At 42.0% G+C, this 17,139-nt stretch overlaps 1 protein-coding gene across 4 annotated transcripts in view; it reads right to left on the reverse strand.

The window, feature by feature from the left end:
* The window catches only part of LOC115114349 (partitioning defective 3 homolog), a 261,780-nt gene that overhangs the window by 78,106 nt on the left and 166,535 nt on the right, over positions 1-17,139 (reverse strand). For all 4 annotated transcript variants that reach the window (XM_029642505.2, XM_029642503.2, XM_029642504.2 and 1 more), the window contains 2 exons: positions 11,996-12,155; positions 2,813-2,999 (listed from right to left, as the gene is read on the reverse strand). In XM_029642505.2, coding sequence (XP_029498365.1) covers positions 2,813-2,999; positions 11,996-12,155 — 347 coding nt within the window. The remainder of the gene's footprint in view (positions 1-2,812; positions 3,000-11,995; positions 12,156-17,139) is intronic.

Below are 17,139 nucleotides of genomic sequence, written 5' to 3' on the forward strand. Positions count from 1 at the left end.
GAACGCAACATACAGCGGAGTGAAACAGCCTTAGACCTACTCTACATCTTCGCTGGTTCAGCGAAAGGAAAAACAGAGGAATCTTTTAAATACACAGTATGAGGTCTAATTTGCAGCAACTGAAATAACATTCCGTCGCGAATACTTAAAAAAAAACATGGTCCTGATTATCAAAAGGAATGTCAAGTCTTAAGACAAGTACTATATGAAATTCAGTCTAGATGCAGAAAAAAACACTTGATTCAGTGGGATGGGATTATCTAGTCCCAAGTTATGGAAAGATGTGGTTTCAACAAAGTGATACAGGGCATCAAAACACTGCATTCATGTCCGACTGCCAGAATAAAAAGAAATGGACATTATGTCACGAACGCTAAGTTTAGAACGAGGAGAAAGACGAGGCTAATCTTCCACCCACGCTCTTCTCCTTGTATCCCGAGCCGTCAGCACAGGCAATAAGACAGGACCCAACCTTAGAGGGAATAACAATAAGACGCAGTGAACATAAGATATGCATGTAGGCTGATGTCGTTCTGTTATTCCTTTAAGCCCCAGGTTCAAGTGTACCTAGATTGATGGATGTTTAACAAACATTTGGAACATATTCAGGGTATGTGCTTAACATACACAAGACCCAAGCCCAAGTATATAATTATACCCCACAGCAAGAGCTGAAGAGTAGGTAGAACTTCCAGTGGACCTCTCTTCATCTATTAAATATCTTGGGAGTGAATCTAAAAAGATGCAGCCAAACTCTGTGACAAGAATTACGTTCACGTCAACAAGAGCATCTATGATGACCTGGACAGGTGGAATTCACTTCCTTTGGATCTTAGTAACAGAAGTGAAACAATCCAAATCCTACTGTATTTCTTCTAATCACTGCCCATAGACATCCCACCTAAACAGTTTAGGGATAAACGGATATCAAGGTTTATCTGGAACAGGAAGAGACCAACAATGAGATTAGCAACACTACAATTACCAAAAAACAGGGAGGGGGGGTATGGCCTTACCAAACCTAAAATATGATTTTGTGTCCGCCCAATCAATTGAGACCTCGTGTATTTGTGCAATTCAGAATACGAATCCAAATGGAAAGCGATTGAGACTACTTTGACAGAGATACCCATACAGTCAGTTTTAGGTAATAAGGAAATGGTAATAGAAACAATCAGACACAAATCAGTGGATTCATTTCTCTTAAGACACGCTTTAGACAGAGGTCAAACTGCTGAGCTGGCCCGCATTCGACCCCAGCTTCATTCCTGCTGTAGAGGCAAAAAGGCATCACATCATTTTCTAGAGAACTTCCAGGTCCGAAGTAAAAAAAAACATGGCTTGGATAAACAAGATTTTTACAGGTTTTATTTTGTTTTATTTCACCTTTATTTAACCAGGTAGGCCAGTTGAGAACAGGTTCTCATTTACAACTGCGACCTACAGAGGTACCTACAGGTTCGATATGACTTTTTAAAAGATATAAAACTGATTGACCCTCAGGCACCTCAGAAATTGATAAAATAATTCACTAACGCATACAACTTGGGGAGTATTAAAAAAAAAACTATTTCAAGTCTTTACATGGATATTTCATCTTCAAAGAAACACTCGACAAGCAATATTAAACGGAAATGGGAGGAGGAACTTAACATGGAATAACTGATGAAACATAGTTGAACATATTTGAGACTCAATTAAGCTCTACCAACTCAAGGACTTGGAGAGAATTCTGTTGGAAGATTGTTCTACGTTTCTTCATAACACCCAAACAGACTGGCTCACTACACCCCTGTTGGAGAGAATGTGGGCTCTCAATGGCGGATGACACATTGAAACTTACTGGGGAGAAATAGGACAAAACATTGGAAAAATAATGGGTTTGAAGTAGAACAAACATGAATTTCTTTGTATTTGGGTGAAATACCTGATACTGGTATGCAGTAAAAGGGCTGTCACTAGGAAATGGTTTCAAAAAGACCATTTTTAAAGAAACACATTATATGGGGGCGTATGACCTTTTGCTTTAAGAACTTATGAGGAGAGAGGCCAGGAATATTGGGAAAAATGGGGTTCGTACTTGAAAATTGTCTAATTCAAATGTTACTGTAACTAGTATGATGATATGTGCTGTACCTGCCAGACCTTGTTTTTTTGTTTTATATATTTTTTTAAATGATGTAATCTTCAATAAAAACAAAGTCAAAAAAAGGAGTGTCAAGTCTGATACAATAACAGTTGATTTTTGAAATTTTGTCATTTTTAATTTTATTTCACCTTTATTTAACCAGGTAGGCTAGTTGAGAACAAGTTCTCATTTACAACTGCGACCTGGCCAAGATAAAGCATAGCAGTTGATAAAGATTTTCACATGGAGCTAATAGAAGGAGCCGTGAGTGAGGCCGACTAGGAAAGACACCCTATTCCCTATTAAGTGCACTACTTTTGACCAGGGCCCATTTTCAAAGTAGTGCACAATGTAGTGAATAGGGAGCCATTTGAGATTCTAATAGAAGGAGCCGTGAGTGAGGCCGACTAGGAAAGACACCCTATTCCCTATTAAGTGCACTACTTTTGACCAGGGCCCATTTTCAAAGTAGTGCACAATGTAGTGAATAGGGAGCCATTTGAGATTCACACACAGTCGCCATCAGACACACTGGAGAGATTTATGACAGGAGGAACTAGTGAAACCTTCTGAGATGAGGAGAACATTCACCATGACACAAGGGCATTTACTGCAACATTCTCTGGTCAAGTAGTGCACTATGTAGGGATCAGGGTGACATTTGGGATTGCCCTCTGCTCTCACCTCTCATTCTGATTTGGAGTATCTTTGGCCCAAGTTGGAAGGACCTCCACATGGAACCCCATGTCGTCATGGGAACTGGAAGACGATTGGTCAGAGAGGTGGGCAGGAAGCACAGGTGGCCGATCGTCTTCGATGATGACAGTGTCGTCCTGGGGCATGTTGACCGTTGGGGAGAGCTGGTAGTTATCTGAAGGACAACATGGAGGAGCAGATGTATTTATTAAACATGACTTAAAAAAACATAAGCCTATGCAACATTAAGCAATTAAAAACAGTTCTCCATTGTAGCAATGAGGTTTGTGCAGTAGGCCAGGGGTTCCCAAACTTTTTCACTCGGGGGCCCACCTTCCAGCATTGGGGAACACCCCCCTACTGCGCACGTGCCACGTCCATTTCTATGGCCACAGGCACTGTTCATGACAGTTCACACCTCTCTTGTTTGGTGGAGAGAATTTTGCAGGTTTAAAGCTTATTGGGTTAACTGCCTTGCTCATATACACACACATTTAAAACGTTCATTTAATACTCGACATTGGATATATTTAGTTGATATTTATTGGACATTTGGATCCTTTGATATCGCAACATAACTTACCACAATCAGTGTTGAATTTAAAAGCAGACCCAGACTGAAATTCTCAATCAGCATCTGTCATGACATTCTTAAGAGTCATTAGAGTGGGATTAATGCAAGCTGCACCATTGTGAAGAAGACACAACTACTTTCTTTGGCACGCTCACGGAGCGAGGCAACAAGAAGAAGAAGAAAAGTCCCATTTCTTTATATCCAATTGAGGGATTTAAAACCACATTGATATGCAATGCAGGACTTTCTGCAACACTATCCTTAATCTGTCTTTGTGGGTAACTGACTGTCTATAGAAGGATGGTTTCTATGCTGTATAAGAGCCCTACACAATAACGGAGAGAAAAGTTCATTTGTGTTAGGAATCTGTTTGGGTCTCATGGCAGGAGAACAGGACTTTCTACCCAGGACCTGAGGCCAGGGTTAGTGTTGTTTCTCATAGCCTTTCACACAGAGTATGTGTGGTACCAATTACATCCACAGTTCCAACTGCCTGGCCAACCCGCATGGCTGGATGAATAGTAGTGTGCTTAAAGTTCAGGCCGTGACCAATCTTAATAGAGCCGAGTGTGTGTGTGTGTGTGTATATTTAGTGTGCTGTTGATCCTGTGTTCCCTAGTCCCTACCCCTGCTATGTGTCTTTTCAGGGAACTCTGTGGTGTCGGTGAGCCCTCAAACCCAGTAGGGGGCTTTTCTCTCTCAGCCCACACACACACTGTCCCTTAACAGACCAATGGACACTGAGAATGGTTCTATGGTTCTTTAAGTAAATGCCACTGTCGATGAGTTTGAATGAAGGTGGCAAGCACTGAGTAACCCAATGAATAAATCAACTTCCATTCATGCTCTTTTTCTGGAAGCAAATCAACTTTCTGGACGGACATCCATCCATACGTAAGAGTATTATTATGGGTAACAAATGGCACCCTATTCCCTTTACAGTGCACTACTTCTGACCAGGGCCCATAGGGCTCCGGTAAAAGGTAATGCACTATAAAGTGAATAGGGTGCCATTTGAGCCTCAAACGTATTTGGTGGACCAAGCCAAGGCCACTCGTCTATCAACAACAATGGTGCTGACAGGTGAGCAGAACTCACAGCTCCTGACTTGGTGGGATTCCCTTAAAATGAAGGTTGTTTACACTAGCCCTAATACAATCAGACATCGGGACAAAGGACCAATAGGTACAGCTTCTTTACAGAATCGCCTTGTCTTCAATAGAAGCAATTATCAGAGACTATGTGGAAACAGGCCGGTGAATTTTGAGAGGGGCAGGATTTAATAGCCGAGAAGTAGAAATGCAGGCTGGCCAGATGAAACGAGAGATGGCGAGAGGTGAGAATAATTGGGCGAGAGACGAGGGATGCAGAAGAGAGAAGTTTTTTTTCTCCCTCCACTGTCCAAGTCCATCTCCCTAATTAGCATAAGCAGGGGAATTGCCTGCAGTGCACTTCTTGAAAAAAACGAGCCGTTGCCTAAAGAGGAGAATAATTGACTGAAGTCTCTTATCCTCTGTAGCTAATTGTCATAGCAGTGGGGAAGGGCTGCACAACAATGGGGAAGTGATCAGAGAAATTCGGCAAAGACAAAACCTTTGTTAGCCCCGATCATGACCCGTCTTAACTAAAACAATGCAACTTTAACTCATTGTGCCATTGTATTCTCAGGGGCAAGCAGCATCACAGAGTCTAGGGAAACAGTGTTGAGGTTCAAAGTGATGTACTTATTCGGTTTTCAATTTTGGATGTAAAATAGCATGTTTTTCAAACCAGCAAAACTAATGCAACAAGCCTGGGTTGTGTTGTTATACCTTGCACGGTCGTGGTTTATTGGGTTTATATGAACTGAGCAACGGTTTCCTGGAAATCATGCGTACTCCACAAAACAATAGAAGAACAGCAATCCAGGTAGGTCGACTCTATAATTTAAAAAACGACGGCGGGTTGTGCACGCTGTCAACGCACATTCAACTGAGGCGACCACTTGGCCACAAGGAAGAAAGCCGTGCGACTGAATGAAGAAGTCAGCCATATCTCATCTCTGCCTTTGTTGTACAGAGCCTTAGGGTGGTTTATGCTGGTTGAAACAACTGGTGCCTCAAGGGAGACAGCAGGAGCAAACCACCACACTGCAGGGGAGGATGCATCTGGCAAAATGGCAAGGGAAGATGTGGATGACATGACGAAGTACAAGGACATCGTCGATAAAGTGTGATATACACCCAGCTATAGTGGGTGGGAGAGCAATAAGGGCCACGGACCCCCCCACGAACCCCCAAACCAGGCTGGGGGGGGGGGGGGGGGGGGACGACTATGGAATGGGTCTCTGGGCTTGTGCACATTGACATTACCCCAAGCGGTGGAGAACACCTGAATCCTAAGGGGGAATGGGACAGTGAGGAACATCTTGAAGAAGCCACTGGGTATCTCATTGAATTCGCCGTATAAGATAAAGGAAAAGTTCAACTGGAACAGAGAGAGGACTCTGAAAGGAGGAATAGCAGCCTACAACGTGGGGATTGGAAATATCCATTCATATAAAGAGGTGAATGTGAAAACCACTGGAGGGGACCATTCCAACGATGATGTTGCCAGAGCTAGATGGTACCATATATATTGGTACCTAGACGGAAATCCGTATTGCCAAATCTCATGAGTAAATGGCTTATTACACCACTGAGAGGGACTAGTCCAACAACGTAACTCTAACCGCAATCATAGAGATGAATGAAAAGAACATGTTCAGCCGACATGTTCAGCCTGGTGATTAATTATCGTCTGACATTTTTAATCTCCACGGTTACAGTTGACGTCGGCTTTACAATTCACATGAATTGATATACAGTATAGTAATGTAGCACCACACTAACATCGTCTAATAAAACATTTGGTTACAAAACTGAATCTATGACATATGAAATGGTTAGTAATGCCCTGTCTAGTACCACACTTGTACGTGTAATCTAATAGACAGAACGGATACTTTGTTTTCTCTGTGACCAGGAGTGATGGTACGACTAGGAGAGGGATAGGTATAACTGTGCCAAGCTCATTTGATCTCAAAATAACTCCCTGTCTGAATCTATTCCATGGAAAGACATTGGATAGGAGACGAAGTGTGACAGATACTGTTTAAAACCCCTTAAATGTAAAGTCCCCATATTTGGGGACTCTTAATAGATTTTTAAAATTCATTTCAATCTGGTATGAGAACAGTAGCCCCTATCTGGAAAAGCAGGGTGTCTGCGGAAAGTGGAGTATCTTGGCTATCGATCTGCGCCTTAAAATCATTGGTGTGACTTACTACCATATATGTGCATACAAATGTATAAGGGCAGGCCAAGCCAATGACCTCACTTCAAGATGGCTGCCACCTACATTTTGGTTAGTGTCGTGAAGCATAATCAAAATAAACACGGAATACGTTGATTCACACTGAAAGCCGGGACTCCACAGCTCATGAGGATGTCTTATTTGTCTGCCTGTGACCTACCGGTATTGGTCACCAGGCCTGAGAGTTAAAATGTTCATTTAACACAACATTTTCACCAAACATCTTACACGGTAAGCTTCGATTTGGAGCTATAGCCACAAGATTTGGTATGAAATGAATCCTTAGGTTGGTAGGAACAAATCTAGCCTATTGCTGGATGTTATCTGTTATCTGATGATAACAGTGTGACTTAACGGCAACATCGAATGTCCATCCAGTGACTATCTTTGCGCATGACAAAATATGATGAAAACACTTGGATATCCCCGGTATGTCCCACGACACCACCACAATGTTTGAGAGAGGTCGGTGTTGTAGAGATGTAGTTTTTTTTATAGTGAACAATAACTTTTAGCCAAATCCAGTGTGCAATTACCACATTCGGACACATTTGGTGAGGTTGAAAGGACACTTGAATGTACCCTGGATAACCCATAACACCACCACAATGAGGTTGACATGGTAAAAATTGTGTTTTTATACTGAACAAATAGCATTTAGGGATTGCAAATATGTAATAGCACTGGAATGACCTAATTTACAGACATATGTCACTTTGGAGAGGTTTAGGGACACTTGGAAACGTCCTGTGACCACACCTGACACCACTTACTACAACATCATGTGTTAGGTCTATCAATCCCATTTCTAGTTGTTAGGTCAATCAATCCCATTTCTAGTTGTTAGGTCAATCAATCCCATTTCTAGTTGTTAGGTCAATCAATCCCATTTTCTAGTTGTTAGGTCAATCAATCCCATTTCTAGTTGTTAGGTCTATCAATCCCATTTCTAGTTGTTAGGTCTATCAATCCCATTTCTAGTTGTTAGGTCAATCAATCCCATTTCTAGTTGTTAGGTCAATCAATCCCATTTTCTAGTTGTTAGGTCAATCAATCCCATTTCTAGTTGTTAGGTCTATCAATCCCATTTCTAGTTGTTAGGTCTATCAATCCCATTTTTTCTGATATTGTTCACATGTTGTGGAAGCCCTCTGATGTGTTTCCAGCTCTGGGAATCAATAATTTTCTTAAAGCTTGTCAATGAAAGATTACTTTCAAAATAACCCTGATCTTGTGTATTCTGAACTATGTAACTCCTATCTATCTCCTGATCATTTCCTCCCAGATGTCTTCTTTCCAAACATACCAGGTTTTGGCACGTCAGAATCAGGTAATTACACACGAACAGCAGTTACATTTTGGGTATGTCTCTTTATGATGAAATGTACATTTTGCCATGACATCCAAGTTAGTCTACACAACAGATCATGATAAAGGTGTCTTCCAAAATTATTTTAGGGAAAGCTTAATTATTAAGTGATAGTAATTTGGGTGAAGTATCCCTTTAATAGTTCATAAGCACTGTGGGAGGAGAGGGATTTGAAAGGGTAACGGAGGGGAATAGTTGAACTACATTGAAAACATTTTATTCGCTGTCTGTTCCTCAAATTGTACCCTATTCCCTTGATAGTGCACTACTTTTGGGAATAGGGTGCCATTTGGAATTCAAACACGGTTCTTCATCCTCTGTTAAAAGACGCCAGTGAATTAAATACTGGTTTATAAACAGGGTTGGGCGGGATTACTTGTAATTAGTTACTGATTACAGTTACATGAAAAATAAAGTAACCAGTAACGTAATCCTCCGGATTACTCATAAAACGAGTAACGTAATGACTTTGAACACCCAGGCACATGAGAAAAAAAGAAGAAACCCGCACACTGCTCTTGCTAGTATCACTGCTCTTTATCAGACTTCACGCATCAGAGCTGTTGTGATTGTTTGTCATTTGCACCCCTCATGTTGACATTGCTCTACCCACATCTGTATTACGCATCAGATGAGGTTGGAGTTGAGGGAAAATAAACATGTTACCAAATATTACAATGTACATACATATGTACATAGAATACATAAGTGTTCTCATGAAGTGTGTACATAATGCATTAAACAGGTCTGTAAAACCACACAACCAGGACATCGACCTATCAAGTGAGTTTTCATAAATCATTGGGTACAGTGCAAGAAAGAACGTCAGAGTAATGAAAGCTCCGTTTTTTGTACATTTTATTTAGAGACATCACATTTAGAAATATCACATTAAGATAATTCATGTGGGACTAATTCACCACCTGAGGTATTTAACTCTAAATGTAGCCTAATTATTGCTGATCGTTTGCCATGTAATTGACAGGCCTATATCTAACCGTACATTTCATGTATAGGCCTATATCTAACCGTACATGTCATGTATAGGCCTATATCTAACAGCACATGTCATGTATAGGCCTATATCTAACCGTACATGTCATGTATAGGCCTATATCTAACAGCACATGTCATGTATAGGCCTATATCTAACAGCACATGTCATGTATAGGCCTATATCTAACAGCACATGTCATGTATAGGCCTATATCTAACAGCACATGTCATGTATAGGCCTATATCTAACAGCACATGTCATGTATAGGCCTATATCTAACCGTACATGTCATGTATAGGCCTATATCTAACCGTACATGTCATGTATAGGCCTATATCTAACCGTACATTTCATGTATAGGCCTATATCTAACCGTACATGACATGTATAGGCCTATATCTAACAGCACATGTCATGTATAGGCCTATATCTAACAGCACATGTCATGTATAGGCCTATATCTAACCGTACATGACATGTATAGGCCTATATCTAACCGTACATGACATGTATAGGCCTATATCTAACCGTACATGTCATGTATAGGCCTATATCTAACAGCACATGTCATGTATAGGCCTATATCTAACAGCACATGTCATGTATAGGCCTATATCTAACAGCACATGTCATGTATAGGCCTATATCTAACCGTACATGTCATGTATAGGCCTATATCTAACCGTACATGTCATGTATAGGCCTATGCACTCACAGTGAATGGCTGACATGAGTGCCCCTTCGTTCAATATAAGAGTTGATGAATAAAATGTCAACCTACAGAGAAGCATCGTCTTTTCAACATTAACAACTGTTATAACTGTTTTTCCCACATTCACGGTTTTGCGCAATCAGAAAGTGCACTGTAAATACGCAACAAAGCAGTAGGCAGAAGTCTATGGAGTCCAGACAACTGTATGACTGACCAGTGGGCCAGGTTGAAATGGTTTGGCAGCCTTACCTACTCATTCAATCAACTGGAATCCAAAAAGAAGCCATCCACCCTTGAGGGCGATCAACTAGACAACATTTTGCAGAGTTGAGTGCATGTGAGACGTCCTGAGGGTGTGCGAAATGACAGCAAGGCTGACAAAGTGGTATCAAATGTTCTTATTGATATTAGTTGAAGTAATACTAAACGTAATCAGCTGTTTATTTTTTTTTTAATTCATCCGAGCTGATTACAATTAGGTAATCCCTGTTGCATGTAATTTGTTACTACCCAATACTGTTTATAAACGGCTTTAACTTTATTCCAACCACTTTGAATCTGACATTGACACACAGCCTGACAGAAAATTCCTAACTGCTTTGAGTTCTCTAGGTATGCAAAGACATAATGAAGAAATAAACTCAGCGTGCTATGAACCATGGGATTTGGGGATTTTTCTCACCAGAATGACTCGAAATGAAGGCACACAAGTGAGTCACGCAAAACCAAGATGCAAATCTAAGACACAACCGTCAAGCTGTTGTTAAATGGTTCACAATGAACATTTTGTGACACTTTAATCCTGTGACGTCAACAGTTACACGCTCTGTCTCTAAAGATTACATTCAGGCCATTGTTCTGATGTTAAAATGGGCTGACAGTGCAACAACAATCCTGCTTAGGATACATTAGACTGTGTCAATATGTTGGTATCCTGCAATAGGTTCACAGTGAAACACTGATCAAGGAAGTGGATGGACGCCGAGTGATGTAACAACGTATGAATGGGTCTCATACGCTACCTATATAGATGAGTGTGATGGCAATGTAAGAACAACAATCGGTTTACTGTAATAGAGAAAGTAGCACCTTCCCCTGCGGTCCACGTCTGTTTTCACAGTGGATTATTTGATCTGCGACGATTAGGTTTGTCAACACAGGAAATGGCGTAACTGACTGTGCTTTGAGTTTCCATTCAACTTTCAGCTGATCCTAATGTCTCGGAAAATGTCAAGGAAAAGGTTGAGTATGATTTACAGCTCAGGGGCCCTTGTATGGTGCAGTGCACCTTCTGATTGATTCAGTGGTGCGTGTGTGTGTGTGTGTGTGCTCTGTGAATCCATGACTTTGCCTGCTCTGACAGCGCCTCAGGCCGACCCCAAGAGAGAAGACCAGGTGTGTGTGTGTGTGTGTGTGTGTGTGTGTGTGTGTGTGTGTGTCCGTGTGTGTGAGGGCCTTGGTCTGACAGACAGCGAGACAGGATGGCAGGCAGGCTGTTTGACGGGAAGACAAGGATTTTAACGGTCCGGCCACGACTGAGCGGCAGAGATTCAATCAATCATAGAATTGAGATGGCAACCAGCCAGCTGCTAGGCCAGATGTTACAACACGAGGTAGTGGTGCACCTATTCCAGTCCACTCACGGTCCACCTTCTCTAGTATATAAAATGGCTAAAAGTGAATACTTTTTATCAGTAGGAGTCATCAGAAATGGTGTCTTCTTAGTTTAGGCCCAGAACCATTCAGCGAGTGATTTTTTGGGGCCACCCCAAAGTTTTTAGTAAAACAAAATTGGGGGCCATTTTACTTTTGGGTAAAAAAAAGAAGACTTAAATCACCAGGAATTGAGCAAAAAAAAAGTGTTTTATTTAAGAAAGTATTTCCACGAATCGACACGATCGTGTCTCACTGTATTCAAGGTATGAAATTATTGTTATTTTCAAATACAAATCTCCTTTTGGGCTTAGTTGTGGTCAATTTGCAGTGTACAAATTACTATAATTATGTTGCGCCCGGACCATCCGCTCCTGCAAAAATGTCCCGCGGCCTAATCTAGTTGCCTACCCCTGATATAGTGAGTCACCCATAGAGTAAGACATAAGACTCAACTTCGCCAATGTCCATGCTAAAACGGGTTGTATCCATCTAGAGTCCTCCATCTGTATCTATGGGGTCACCTGACTCACCCATCATCCTGCCCATCAGAGCCTGCTGTGGCATCAGGTTGTCGTCCAGGCCCTCTATGCCTCCATACAGGGAGTGGGAGATACGACGCTCCCTGTCGTCCAGCAGGGAGCAGTTCAGGAGGGTCTGCTCCGGTCCCAGGGGGCTCCCAGGGGCCTCCAGCTACATACAGATGGGTGAGAAGACAGGTACAGTCAATACATGACATATTGGAAGAAACAATCCTTATTATAGTGGGAAGGTGTCGTATGAGACGAAATTCTCCCTTTGGTACATTGGGATTAAATCTTGAATCTTAAATCTTTATAGAGTTTGAACTAGCTCAATGCCACAACCCCATTATTGCCCTTTCACGCTCACAGTAGGATAGCAGCAACAATGACAGTTTAATTTATAGATAACAATAAGCCCCTCCGTGAGGGACAGGCAGACCGGTAGAGGCAGGCTAGCCTGGTGCTAACATTCGCCGCAGCACCACCACAACCACGGCTAGCGAGATAAATGACCATGGATTTCCAATAGCAGTTAAGACACCGGATGTCAACATTCCCCCCACAGGAGAGCAGCAGCACAGTGACATTTCCCTCCGGGTGTCTATCGGACACACTGCTGTTTAATGGACAAACAGGCCATTTGCTGACTATGTCACCTTTAAACACACATGACTGAGGAGGAAGTGGGGTTAAATGTATATGGACCATAGAATTCCATCGTATCAGTAGAAATGACAGGATCTCTATGGTGTGGATGGATCTCTATTGTTTGCACTTAGAATCTCCTATATCATTGATTTGAAGTATAGGCACTGCTTCCTTGAGCAATTATGCCTAGTCCAAGACTAAGAAGTCTTCTCAATGGAGATTCTCCATTGAAATAGCATTTGTTTTGTCCAGAATTTGGGTCTGGGAAAACCAACCCTTTAGTGGTGTTGGAAACTTACTTGAGCCCATTTGAATGACATGAGCCCGTTTATCTGCATAAGCAGCTTCTTAGTAGCAATAACCTGTTATTGGTTAGGATGTGTGCATTGTTGCAGAGACAAGGGGAAGGACAGAAAGTGTCCGTCCGTCCGTCCAGACATGTTCTTGCATTTCTGTGTATGATTATTTCTAAGGAAGTAGGTAAAGGGCAACAGTTGAGTCTCAGCTCCTGATAAACTAGCCTAGTCTCTGTGGAACTAGGGCAAGGAGCGATGTGGAACTCAACATCGCGGGACAACATCGTGAGGATAACAGTTGAAGAGAGAAGAAAAACAAGAGGGGCCAAAGGGGCCCACCTAACAACACTAACTGAATACTTCTCACAAAACACACATCCCTGACCAAGAAGGTTCTGGGCTCAGGCTGGGCCACAACACCACCATTAGAGGATCAATTCTTGCCCAGCAACAGAGAATGACTGTTTATCTTAGACATACAAGGAGATGACTCCGCCTAGTCAGATATTATAAATATGGGCTTGTTTTAGTTGTCAAATCATATCAAATGTATTTATAAAGCCCTTTTTACATCAGCAGATGTCACAAAGTGCTAATACAGAAACCCAGACTAGAACCCCAAAGAGCAAACAATGCAGATGCACAGTGGCTAGGAAAAACTCCCTAGATGGTAGGAACCTAGGAAGGAACCAGGCTCTGAGTGGTGGCCAGTCCTCTTCTGGTTGTGTCGGGGGGGAGATTATAGCAGTACATGGCCATTAAGAAAAGACCGTTGTTCAAGATGTTCAAACATTCATAGATGACCAGCAGGGTCAAATAATAATCACAGTGGTTGTAGAGGGTGCACCAGATCAGCAACTCAGGAGTAAATGTCAGTTGGCTTATCATAGTCGAGCATTCAGAGGTCGAGACAGCAGGTGTGGTAGAGAGGGAGGGAGAGAGAGATGTACACTACCGTTCAAAAGTTTGGGGTCATTTAAAATGTCCTTGTTTTTGAAAGAAAGGCACATTTTTTGTCCATTAACATAAAATTGATCAGAAATACAGTGTAGACATTGTTTATGTTGTAAATGACTATTGTAGCTGGAAACTGCAGATTTTTTATGGAATATCTACATAGGCGTACAGAGGCCCATTATCAGCAACCATCACTCCTGGGTTCCATATGGCATGTTGTGTTAGCTAATCCAAGTTTATCATTTTAAAAGGCTAATTCATTACTCTTTTTTTGCAATCATGTTAGCACAGCTGAAAACTGTTGAACTAATTAAAGAAGCATTAAAACTGGCCTTTTTAAGACTAGCGGAGTATCTGCGGCATCAGCATTTGTGGGTTCGATTACAGGCTCAAAATGGCCAGAAACAAAGCACTTTCTTCTGAAACTCGTCAGTCTATTCTCGTCCTGAGAAATTAAGGCTATTCCATGCAAGAAATTGCCAAGAAACTGAAGATCTCGTACAACACTGTGTACTACTCCCTTCATAAAACAGCTCAAACTGGCTCTAACCAGAACCGAAAGAGGCGTAGGAGGTTCATTAGAGTGTCTAGTTTGAGAAATAGACGCCTCACAAGTCAAATGGCAGCTTCATTAAATAGTACCCGCAAAACACCAGTCTCAACATCGACAGGTAAGAGGCGACTCCGAGATGCTGGTCTTCTAGGCAGAGTTCTTCTGTCCAGTGTCTGTGTGTTCTTTTGCCCATCTTAATCTTTACTTTTTATTGGCCAGTCTGAGATAAGGCTTTTTCTTTGCAATTCTGCCTAGAAGGCCAGCATCCCGGAGTCGCTTCTTCACTGTTGACGTTGAGACCGGTGTACCTATGATACCTTTGTAGATATTCCATAAAATAAATCTGCCGTTTCCAGCTACAATAGTAATTTACAACATTAACAATGTCTACACTGCATTTCTGATCAATTTGATGTCATTTGAATGGACCCCTCCCCCAAAAATGGCTTTTCTTTCAAAAACAAGGACATTTCTTAGTGACCCCAAACTTTGGAACGGTAGTGTGTGCTCTGTCCAACTGGATCAGCACCAGAATTTAGAACCTATCATTAGTATAAGAATCGCCAAACAACAGATGTGCGTCACAACATGAGGAAATGTAATCAGTGAATAATCAACCCACAGCCCCTTCATTTCATTTCCCAGGTGTTTGAGAGACGTGATAACACAGAGCGAGACCGGAGTGATACAGAAAGGTTCCGTTCTATTCGTGCAGAAACAGCTGAACAATCACCAAGCAGACTACTGCCAGTAAAACCAGGGTAAGTGAGAATGACTCAGGCTGGAGACCTGGAGAAGGATTTCAAGAGAGCGGCCATTTGGCTTCAGACTGTTGGAAGTCAGCCTCTACTTTAAAATGGGGGTAGTTCATGAAACTGGCTGCAACAGAGAGCCTATCTAGCCTGCCTTAATAACAGCCAAGGAGATTTGCCATGCTGAGGTCAGTCAACAAATCACCACTCTACCCACTGCATATTCAGTCCTATAATTAAACTGGTGCAGGGCTGAACTCCATCGGGTCTGAATTGTGATGAGGGAAGAATCTGTCGGAATAGCCCATTGAGGAAGTATTAGTTCAGATTCAGAATAAGGTTTGATTACTATCCTAAAAGAAGTAATCTCAGGAGGAGATGTCGAGGAAAGCGAGGGATGGTGTGAGGTGATGAGTGAAAGGACCACCACCTGTCCATGAAGCTGTGCCACCTGAACGGCTGTGCCACCTGAACGGCTGTGCCACCTGAACGGTTGTGCCACCTGAACGGCTGTGCCACCTGAACGGCTGTGCCACCTGAACGGCTGTGAACGGCTGTGCCACCTGAACGGCTGTGAACGGCTGTGCCACCTGAACGGCTGTGCCACCTGAACGGCTGTGAACGGCTGTGCCACCTGAACGGCTGTGCCACCTGAACGGCTGTGAACGGCTGTGCCACCTGAACGGCTGTGAACGGCTGTGCCACCTGAACGGCTGTGCCACCTGAACGGCTGTGCCCTTGGTAGACTTCTACTGTGGTTTATATATACAGCACCTTCAGAAAGTATTTTCCAGCCTGAATTTTAAATAGATTCAATTGAGATATGTCACTATACCCCATCATGTCAAAGTGGAATGTTGTTTATAGAGAAGTTGACAAATTAATACAAAATGTCTCGGGTCAATAGGCAGTCAAGCCTAAATACATTCACTCTGTGTGCAATAATAGTGTTCAACATGATTTTTGAATGACTACCACAGCTCTGTACCCCACACATACAATTATCAGTAAGGTCTCTCTGTCAAGCAGTGCATTTCAAACAGATTCAACTACAAAGACCAGGGAGGTTTTCCAATGCATCACAAAGAAGGGCACCTACTGGTAGATGGGTAGAAATAAAACAAGCAGACATTGAATATCCCTTTGAGCATGCTGAAGTTATTTAATAGACATCGGATGGTTTATCAATGCACCCAGTCACTACAAAGATGCAGGTGGCCTTCCTGACTCAGTTGCCGGAGATGAAGGAAACCGCTCAGGGATTTCACCAGAAGGCAAATATTGACTTTAAAAATGGCTGTGTGAGAAAACTGAGGATGGATCAACAACATTGTACTTACTCCACAATACTAACTTAAATGGCAAAGTGGAAAGAAGGAATCCTGTACAGAATAAATATATTCCAAAACATGCATCCTGTTTGCAATAAGTCACCAAAGTAAAACTGCAAAAAATGTGGCAAAGAAATTAACTTCATATCCTGAATACAAAGCGTTATGTTTGGTGCAAATCCAACACTCACTGCACACAATGCTTCATATGTTCAAGCCTGGTGGTGGCTGCATCATGTTATGAATATACTTGTCAACAGCAAGGACTGGGGAGTTTTTTTTCTATAAAAATAAACTGAATAGAGCTAAGCACAGACAAAACCCTAGAGGATAACTTGGTTTAGTCTGCTTTCCAACAGACACTGGAAGACAAATTCACCTTTCAGTAGGACAATAACCTATTTTTTATTTGACCTTTATTTAACCAGGTAGGCAAGTTGAGAACAAGTTCTCATTTATAACCGCGACCTGGTCAAGATTAAGCAAAGTAGTTTGACACATACAACAACACGGAGTTACACATGGAACAAACAAACAGTCAATAACACAGTAGAAAAAGTCTATATACAGTGTGTGCAAATTAAGTAAGATAAGGGAGGTAAGGCAATAAATAGGC

Source organism: Oncorhynchus nerka, linkage group LG9b (genome assembly GCF_034236695.1).
Source record: "Oncorhynchus nerka isolate Pitt River linkage group LG9b, Oner_Uvic_2.0, whole genome shotgun sequence".
Lineage (NCBI taxonomy): Eukaryota > Metazoa > Chordata > Actinopteri > Salmoniformes > Salmonidae > Oncorhynchus > Oncorhynchus nerka.